This window comes from Triticum dicoccoides, chromosome 3B, assembly GCF_002162155.2.
Source record: "Triticum dicoccoides isolate Atlit2015 ecotype Zavitan chromosome 3B, WEW_v2.0, whole genome shotgun sequence".
In the NCBI taxonomy this organism is placed as follows: domain Eukaryota; kingdom Viridiplantae; phylum Streptophyta; class Magnoliopsida; order Poales; family Poaceae; genus Triticum; species Triticum dicoccoides.
The window spans coordinates 802,164,171-802,173,622 of record NC_041385.1 but is presented as its reverse complement, the minus strand read 5'-3'; the positions used below and the strand labels follow the sequence as shown (position 1 = coordinate 802,173,622).

Here is a 9,452-nt window from a genome sequence, read left to right as displayed (position 1 = left end):
CTTGCCTTCAGATTATTCTTCAGTCTCACTGTCTGCATCGCTACCGTTGTGACAGGGGGGGGGATGTTGAGTATCGCGGAAAGTTAGGATAGCGTAGGATATTATTCTACTTTGCCTTGTACACCAAGATGATCATTTACGCCTATATATATGCCTCCGAGGCTCAAGCAATGAATCAACAATTCCACCAATCCCTCTCTCTCCCTCCTAACTATTACTGTAGATCCACTTCACTCATGCTGCGTCCAAAGCATGAATAATTCCACGCACGACGACCAGTCCAATATTGCCATGTGACGTGGATTACATGCATCTTCCTTCTTTGAAGCAAAAGAAAAAAAAATGGTAGTACGTTGAACCACGCTACACACGAAACATCACTTTAGTTTTCCCCTTTGGTCAAACACGTAGGACGAATCAGTGGATCGAACGGGGACATCGAGCAGTATAACAACTCGTGCATGATTGCTCCGATCCCGGCACGGCGCAGACCGTGGATCCTTTCCACTCTGCTCCACTCCCTCCCTTGACTCCCTCCGTGTCACCAACCAAACACCATTTCTAGCAAGCTCAAGCACCATCCAATACCAAGCTACGTACCAAGAGGAACTCGGCAGAAGAGACCTCATCGGCCGATGATGGCGCCGCGACGGAGCGCCGCGGAGACGGCGGACGCGGACCGAGCGCGGCTGCACCAGCTGGGGTACAAGCAGGAGCTGAAGCGCGGGCTCAGCGCGGTCTCCAACTTCGCCTTCTCCTTCTCCATCATCTCCGTGCTCATGGGCGTGACGGCCACGTACAACACGGGGCTGCGCTACGGCGGGCCGGCGTCCATGACGCTCGGGTGGCTGGTGGTGACGGTGTTCAACGGCTGCGTCGCGCTGTCCATGGCGGAGATCTGCTCGGCCTACCCGACCTCTGGCGGGCTCTACTACTGGAGCGCCAAGCTCGCCGGCAAGGAGTGGGCGCCTCTCGCCTCCTGGGTCACCGGCTGGTTCAACATCGTGGGACAGGTACGTCGCCTCCAACTTCATAGGATCCTTTCAGTGTTAGACCATTTTTGGCTGCAGCTGCTTCTAGTGCCACTACCACAAGAGTTTATCAAATCTTTCATATAAGAAGATAAGATGAATCTTCCATACAAATATTCTAGTGGTAGTCAACTTACTCCTTTAGCAGCCAGACGCATGTGGAGTCCTGACAGCCGGCCGACTGATGCAGTGAACTCATACTTGAAAAAAGTAGTGGTAGTGACAGTATATTTTCGTAATATAAACTATCCGCAACGTTGCTGACACGTCTCCTGTTTTGACTTAGTGGGCGGGCACAACGAGCGTGGACTTCTCGCTGGCGCAGCTCATCCAGGTGATCATCCTGCTCGGCACCGGCGGGGCCAACGGCGGCGGCTACCTGGCGTCCAAGTACGTGGTGCTGGCCATCTACGGCCTCATCCTCGTCCTGCATGGCCTCATCAACAGCCTCCCCATCCGCTGGCTCTCCTGGTTCGGCAAGCTTGGCGCATTCTGGAACGTCGCCGGTATGCATGTGTTGATACTTTGATCCTTGTTTTGTCTATTTGTTATGACATCGTTAACTCTACCCATACTACTGATAGTATGATCTAATTCCCCCGTTTTAAAGTGTAGTGCATATTTCGTTTTCTAGTGTAGTGCATATTTTATTCTACCTCCGTTCTACATACGAAGTAAAATAAGTGAATTTACGCTCTAAAATATGTTTATATGTATCCGTATGTGATAGTTCATTTGAAATCTCTAGAAACACTTATATTTAGGAACGGATGGAGTAGAAGTCAAGCATGTCTATATTTGATAAATTGATCTAAGTCAACGTCCACAATACGAAATTAGTATCATTAGATCCATCAATCAGTGTTACTTTAAATTTTATTTATTTAGTATTTCAGATGTTGATGATTTATTCTAGAAACTAGGTCAAACATATACATGTTTGACTTTTAAAAACCTAATAATATGCGCTAGTACATCATGGAATAGAGGGAGTATATATATGTAAGCAATTATCATCTTCTTCTTTTATGTATCCAGTTTTTGTTCAGCCCTTGGACTGTTAGTCGATTCAAGACTTGGTCACTGAACTGGAATGACATTTTGCACCAAACTTTTGAAAATTGGGTGAATTTAGTCATAAAAAACAGGCAAAGTGGTATTCCCCTCGTGGTCATTTTGCTGACATGACATAGTCAGCAAATAGCTAAAATATCACAAAATTTGGAAGAAAAAGGTAGAGCATGAGGACATTTAGAAAAAAATATAGAAAGGTAGGGGGAAATAACTTTGTTGATATCGGGGAATTGGTCCTTGGCATGGTTTGGTATCTGAAAAAACAAGGAAATGCTATGGCATAATATTCTACAAACAAAACGATTCCATCAACTTTGTGTGCTGTCTCTTAACTTGGGAGGTGGAATTGTAAGAAATTGACTAAGCTCTTGAGAAATTTGTAGGTATCTTGGTGTTGGTGATCCTGATCCCGGCAGTTGCCAAGGAGAGGGCGAGCGTCGTGTTCATCTTTACGCACTTCAACACGGACAACGGCATGGGGATCCACAACAAGGCTTACATTCTTGCAGTGGGGTTGTTGATGAGCCAGTACTCCGTTCTCGGTTACGACGCATCTGCACACATGGTAGACGATGATGACCTTCTACTCTGCTGATCACTTAATTATCTACATACACATATGGTGACCTGATGGTATATATCCTTGCTTGCACTTGTACACATGTGCAGACCGAAGAAACCAAGGGCGCAGACAGAAGCGGGCCGATCGGGATCATCAGCGCGGTGGCTCTCTCGTCCATCTTCGGGTGGATCTACCTGGTGGCCCTAACGTCAGTGGTGACGGACATACCGTACTTGCTGAGCCCCGACAACGATGCCGGTGGGAATGCCATCGCCCAGGCTCTCTACACCACCTTCCATGAGAGGTACAACACCGGTGTAGGAGCGGTGGCCTGCCTCGGGGTCATCGCCGGTGCCATGTTCCTCTGCGGCATCGGGTCCATCACCAGCAATTCGAGGTAATTCGTAACCGGATCATAGTTGATGATAAGTTGGTTTAGTTTCTTAAGATGCTGACGCCTCTCAACTATCATGGCGCAGGATGGGTTACGCCTTCTCCCGGGACGGGGCGATGCCGTACTCGAATGTGTGGCACAGGGTGAGCAGGCACGAGGTGCCGTTGAACATGGTGTGGCTTTCCGTCGCCGTGGCATTTGCCATGGCCCTCACGGTACGTGACGGCACACAACTTTTCTCCCATGTGTCATCTCTAAACATACATAGCTTGGCGACTCATATTTTTGACATGTGTGTAAGTGCAGTCATTGGGGAGCCAGGTGGCGTTCCAGGCGATGGCGTCGATCGCGACGATAGGGTTGTACATCTCTTACGCGCTGCCCATCTTTTTTCGGGTGACGACGGCCCGGAAGTCGTTCATACCGGGGCCATTTCACCTCGGCCAGTACGGGATCGCCGTCGGATGGACCGCCGTGCTTTGGGTGGCCTTCGTCACCGTGCTCTTCTCTTTGCCGGTGGCGTACCCGGTGGCCAAGGATGACTTCAACTACACACCGGTGGCCGTCGGGGGCGTGTTGCTGCTCAGCATCGGGGCATGGGTGCTTCACGCGCGTTTCTGGTTCCAAGGGCCCATCATAAACGTTGACACGGTCTAGAACTTTGCATAATGTAATATTGGTTGCACATGAAAAGATAGACTGTTGATTAAAAAGGTGCACTAATAGGTTCCTTTGTGCGGCAGTGTTATCGTTACAAATCATTTACATATCAGGACAAGTTTGATAAAAGGTTGATAACCCACTTATATGACACTTTTGCCTATATCTCTACTCCTAATGTCTCAGTTGGTAGGTCGCATTCCGGGTTTTATTTTCGTCCCACCATTTTTATCTGGGTTTTTTTCGCTGGTTTTTTTCGACGGTTTTCTCGTCCCTTCCCCGCACGTACCAAAAAAACAGCCAGCGAGGCTCCCCTCGATCTATGTATTCTATCCTACGATCTCTCAAAGACGCCCCAACCCACAACACGAGCCGCCACCGAGATCTAAGACGAGCCGCCGCCGAGATACGAGTCGATCCGCCGCCGCCGAGGACCGAGTGGAGCCGCCGCCGCCGCTGGCCAGGCTCTCCACGATGTGCGCGCCGGGGCGCCGCTCCCGCTCCCGAGCATAGCAGCAGCGGCGGAGCACCGCCGCCGGCGAGCTCACTCTGGCGGAGGAGGGCGGGGGCGAGCTCGCCGTCTCCCTCGCGCTCAACAATCTCTTCTCCCACGCCGTCGCCCGCTTCAGCCTACTTCGGCCTCATGCTCCCGCATCGACCGGCTCTTCGGCGCGGAGGACGTCCATCAGGCGGCGGGCGAGATCTCCGGCCGGGATGGGCCACTGCCTCCACCATCACTGCCTCTTCGTTGCCGCCGCCGCCGACATGTGCGAGGGATGCCTATCTTCTTCAAAGAACGGGATGAATGAAGGATGCAGAGGAGACAGGCTCCATGGCGTGTTCCTGCTGTAAAGCTCTCGACCTCTCGTACAGGTACACGTTTCTTCTTCACGCGAGTTTGAAAACACACATACTACCGCGAGCCGGAGATCCATCCACCCAGTTATGGATCCATCAGGTACAAGCCACTAGCCACCAAGTAATAAAGATTTCCTCTCTGATTTAGTTGGATTGGGGGAGGCTAGAGAGGCTTGCTTGTTGTTGTGTTTTCTGCGTGAGAGAGCAGAGAGAACTGAGAGATCACATGGATCCAGTGTATAGATGAGCTTTTGGTGTGAGGGTGGTGGTGGTGGTTGACGTAGCAGGGAGAGGATGGTCACTAGATGGAAGAGTGCAGGGAATGTTGCTTGCTACTGCTACTGCATGTGCTATTGTGTTATTTTGTAATATTTCTGAACTGTTAGCGATATTGCCGCAGTGAGATGAGCTTATTTTGTAATATATGGTCTTTTCCAGTGCATTGCAAAACTAACTAATAGTTTGTGATCTGACACCCTGGTAACCTCATGATTGGGTGGTGCATGCAGGGCACACCTCCGAGCTAGCCGATGCTTAGTATACCAGTGTTCTGCTGCATCCGGTGCGACCTCAAAGAATACCTTCGTCTAGCTGGCCGTTGAGCACCTTAGGGACGACGAGGTGCAGTGCCTGGGGTGTAAGCAGTTCAACTACACGATGAAGTGAGTAAAGGGGTTAAGACGGTTGTGTTGTGCGTGCGTTGCTTGCTTGCTGGTGAGTGTCGCCTCTGTGACTAGGTGTTCTTTGTTGTCTATGCCCTCTGTAGTTTAAGGTGTTTGTTCTTTTATGCAATGCTCGCTCGCCCAAAGTATGTACGATCTTTACCATAGTACATTAGCTAGCTATAGGAGATGACATCTTTGTGCTTTTCTTCTTCCTGAACATGCATATGAATGTTTGTGCATTGGAACGGCATGTCTTTCGGATCAACTGTTCCCTGCTCTGACTTCGCCTTTTAATTTGACTGAATATCTACTTACGCTCTCCAAGATTGTTCCTGTGAGTTTCTTTAAAACCTATTTGTGCACCCAGCTAGATCATACAGCTGTTAATGTATGGAGTTTTTTATTGGGTCTGTTTATCTCAGGGCTTTGACGCGCAGATTTCGTTTAGACAACTTTTAGAGCCAGTATTTACTCCAGGGAATACTCTTTATATTGTTCAATCTTGGTGTAGGTCTAATTTCTCGGAAACAGTTTCAGTCAATGCTGGGCCGAAACCTCTTAAACTCATTAAGTAGCGTTCTTGGAGAGTTGAAATCTCATTTCATTGATGATGTATTGCGCTGCGTGTTGGTTAAGATGAAGCAAGGAGAAAACCATTGACGATGTATTGTGATGCATGTTTCAGTCAACTTGTTGGACAACTGTACACGCATGTGTTTTTTCAAGCCCACTGATTTCAGCCTCTCCGTCTCCTTCAAGCCGGTGAGTAATTAATTGGTTAACTGAACATACTATTTGAGAAGGGACAAGGGAAGAAACCTCAACTATTCCCCTTAGTTCATGTTGTCTCTACAATTTACAATTGTATATGTAGTGCTACCTGAATTAAATTCTGGCAACTAAGCTCATGCAGTGCTTAAGATTAAATGGGATATAATGGAAATGCAGATGAGAAGTTCAGGGATATTCCTGGGAGTGCCTATTATGTGGCTCCGGAGGTGCTGAAGCGGATATATGGAGCCGATAATTGCATATGGAGTGCTGGAGTTATACTCTACATTCTGCTGTCTGGCATTCCTCCTTTTTGGGCAGCAGGGCAGGTGCGTTCTCTGGCTGGTTATGTCAATCAATTTTGGGGCTGTGATGGATGCAAAGACTGGAAGGTGAATATAGTTATCCTACAGGAACCCTCCCTTGGTTTTAATTACCTGAGAATGAGTAAGGTCTATTTGATGTTGTTCTTCAAGGTTCTATTCATTTCTCATTTGATCCTTGGCCATCAATTTCTAACGGGGATAAAGAATTACTCCCTCCGTTCCTAAATATAAGACCTTTTAAATATTTTAATATGGACCACATACGAAGCAAAATGAGTGAATCTACACAATAAAAATGTCTATATACATCCATATATAGTCCCTATTGAATTATCTAAAATAGCTTATATTTAGAAACGGAGGGAGTACAACAAACGGGAGAATCAGACATAACTCTGTTATGTGAGTAGAGAACGTGAGTGCATATGCTTATTGGGGTCGGTCAACATGGTTCAGTTGGCATAACAAGCTCCAACGGACACAACTTTTCATGAACTGAATTGATTGAATGCCCTTAGTAAGTTCTCGATAGAATTACCTCTTCTTACAAGGATGAGAAACTTCAGTGTTTTTCATTTATTTTGTGCAGATCCTCCTGTGAAGCATAAATTTCATTGTATCCAAGGAGATATCAAATGCTGAAAACACGGGACTCAAAATGTATAGAGAGTCGGAGACACTGCTAAATTGTTATTTATGGGTGTCTACCAAATTCACTATCAACCACTGTTGTAGGACCGGCGGTATGTTAAAATTTATTTTGGTTTTATTAGTCCATGTAGAGTTGCTATGCTCAGTTATTGATTTGACACTTGTGATATCCAATTACACTCCTGTGGCTTGTATGTTGCTCGAAGATGCTCACAAGTCTGGTTGGGAACGTTAACCTTACTCTTAGGGACCATTATTTGAAACAGTACGCTGTCTACTACTCCCTCCCATGATATAGCTTAATAAATGTTCTTATATTATGGGACGGCGGGAGTATATGCTAAGTTGTGTACTGATGTATAGATATCTGATTTTGTTCATTTTGCATTAGGTTGGGAGGACATAGACTAAGAGCTATATATGATGATTCTACAAAAGATAATGTACTAGAAGACATGAGAACTTTTAGGATGCTACACTGTAAAAATATTTGGAATATGGTATGGTTTGCCGGACCGGAACCAAAGCAAGAACGAGAAGGAGCTTAAGTAGGGCCATGTCGGGGTGTCGCCACAATAGGAAATTGTCGCTGGTGCTAGATACCAGGGGAACCAAAAAATCTTTTTTCTACAAAGGTAACGAACTTTTTGGGTCCAGAGGGACCAAGATGAGCAGGCCATCAACATCCTATTCCTGCTTATCTTTGTTTTCTTTGTATCTATATTATTAATCTTGCTTTCAACTGGCGTGTTGAGTGCAATCTTCCGGGTGCAATCCTCAAATATGGGATGTCGTACTAGCCTTAATTCAACATCTGGAATGGCTTATGATGGCATGGAGTTCCATCATTTCGGTTACTTGCGGCGGGGAGTGTGCCCGGTGATTGCGGCAGCAGCGAAGCGGCGTGCGCGAGCGCAGTGTAGGCAGTGGCCAAAGGCTCATCGGCCGCTGCGAGTACGCCGTTGGCACCAGGTTCATGACATTGTAAAAAAATCTTGATTCAATATTCTTTCGTCATTATTCCTCTTTCATGTTCTTGATCCTTGAAGATACTTGCTAGATTTCTAGCTCATATTTTTTGGTAGTATAAGCTCGATGTATATGGCCTGAATATGACCTGATTCAGAGTACATTATGTTCTGAAGCTTTTTACTGTATGGTTCTCTCTTGAAAGAATTCAAGCCATTGTTCAATGGGAGAGTCCTGAAATAAATGTCGTACCTATTCAACAGCTGACACAATTGCCACTGAGATCATTATTTTCCTTTTTTTCAGGTTTTCAACATCACAAATTTCATACTAATGGAGTGGAGCTACCAAAATATCTATTGAGGTAAAATCACTATATACATATTGTTTGCCCCCATTGCGTCAGGCGACACGCATCTGTTGCAAAGAAATAGGCATCACCTGCGTGCTTGCTTTTGTTCGTTTCTAGCCGGCAAGAATCCATCGAGTCTTCCTCTATGTGTGCAACCTTGCCAGCATGGGAATCACTCAAGGTAGGGGCAGCCAACGTTAAGTATGTCCAGTCTTGCCGGGATCCAATCTATTGACTCCTTCAGCCAGCTTTGCACTATGTGCACGACGTCCATGCTCGAAAGCACTTTGCAAGTGGACTATGCACGGCTCCACCGGCCTTGCGTCAACAATTCAAATCCTTATCTTATACTTCCTCTGTCTGAAAAAGCTTGTCCCAAGCTTGTCCCTTAAATGGATGTATCTAGCACTAACTTGGTGCTAGATACATCCATTTGAGGGACAAGCTTTTCGGACAGAGGGAGTACTACTAGATAGACACGTACTTTTTTTATGCAATTCTTAATTTATAGAAGCAGAAGAACTGATTATGTGAATTGAATATATAATCCCATGTGTAGGGGTGCTATCCAAGTGTTGTGATTATTTAGCACACATAACTTGCAGGGAGATAACTCTATAGTATAAAGACTTTAAAATACGAGTGCGTGTCGTTGGTGTTTTTGAAACCATCTTCCATCACGTCTAATATTTTTGTATTTCATAATAGTAATTGTCCAGCCTTTGACTGACATATGGATGATATTTGTAATATATATCTTTCTTCCATATGGCGGTAACATTATGATGAAGGTGGAACCATAGAGAGATGTGTATTTTTAATTGAGATATTTTCAGGAGTACCTTTGTGAAGCTGATATATCTTTCTTTTACAAGATATGGTTGCACTTGCTTCATCTACATAGGCTGTCTGGAATGCCATGAGGCCGGGATTGGTGTAGGAAATCTTCAAAGCTATTATATTGGTCTCAAGAAACTTGCAATACATCAATGCATTATTATTTTTAATTTTTTTGCTGACACCACAGCTACCACCTCTTCACTAAATGACAGAGGTTGCCAGCAACTGCACATGGAAAGATTTAATGTTATATTATGTCTACTAATCAATAAGGAGGGAGATCAAATTACTACTCTCAA

General features: G+C 45.8%; 1 protein-coding gene and 1 long non-coding RNA gene across 2 annotated transcripts; both read left to right on the top strand.

Annotated features, from left to right (window-relative positions):
* The first annotated feature begins 494 nt into the window (after positions 1–494).
* Positions 495–3,867, top strand: LOC119278585 (amino-acid permease BAT1 homolog). Its single transcript, XM_037559913.1, has 6 exons — positions 495–1,013; positions 1,318–1,537; positions 2,489–2,670; positions 2,775–3,064; positions 3,147–3,276; positions 3,368–3,867. Exons 1-6 carry the CDS (start codon positions 636–638, stop codon positions 3,716–3,718), a joined length of 1,551 nt encoding a protein of 516 aa, XP_037415810.1. The 5' UTR covers positions 495–635; the 3' UTR covers positions 3,719–3,867.
* A 2,100-nt stretch (positions 3,868–5,967) lies between these two features.
* LOC119282341 lies at positions 5,968–6,980 on the top strand. The gene is made up of 3 exons (XR_005138711.1): positions 5,968–6,006; positions 6,193–6,344; positions 6,931–6,980. It is a non-coding gene; the product is annotated as an uncharacterized LOC119282341 (long non-coding RNA).
* Positions 6,981–9,452: the final 2,472 nt, after the last annotated feature.

Coding starts and splice junctions, on each gene's coding strand:
- LOC119278585 (XM_037559913.1), top strand. CDS start 636: ATGATGGCGCCGCGACGGAGCGCCGCGGAGACGGCGGACGCGGACCGA. Junction 1,538..2,488: donor CGCATTCTGGAACGTCGCCG/GTATGCATGTGT, acceptor AGAAATTTGTAG/GTATCTTGGTGTTGGTGATC. Junction 3,065..3,146: donor TCCATCACCAGCAATTCGAG/GTAATTCGTAAC, acceptor ATCATGGCGCAG/GATGGGTTACGCCTTCTCCC.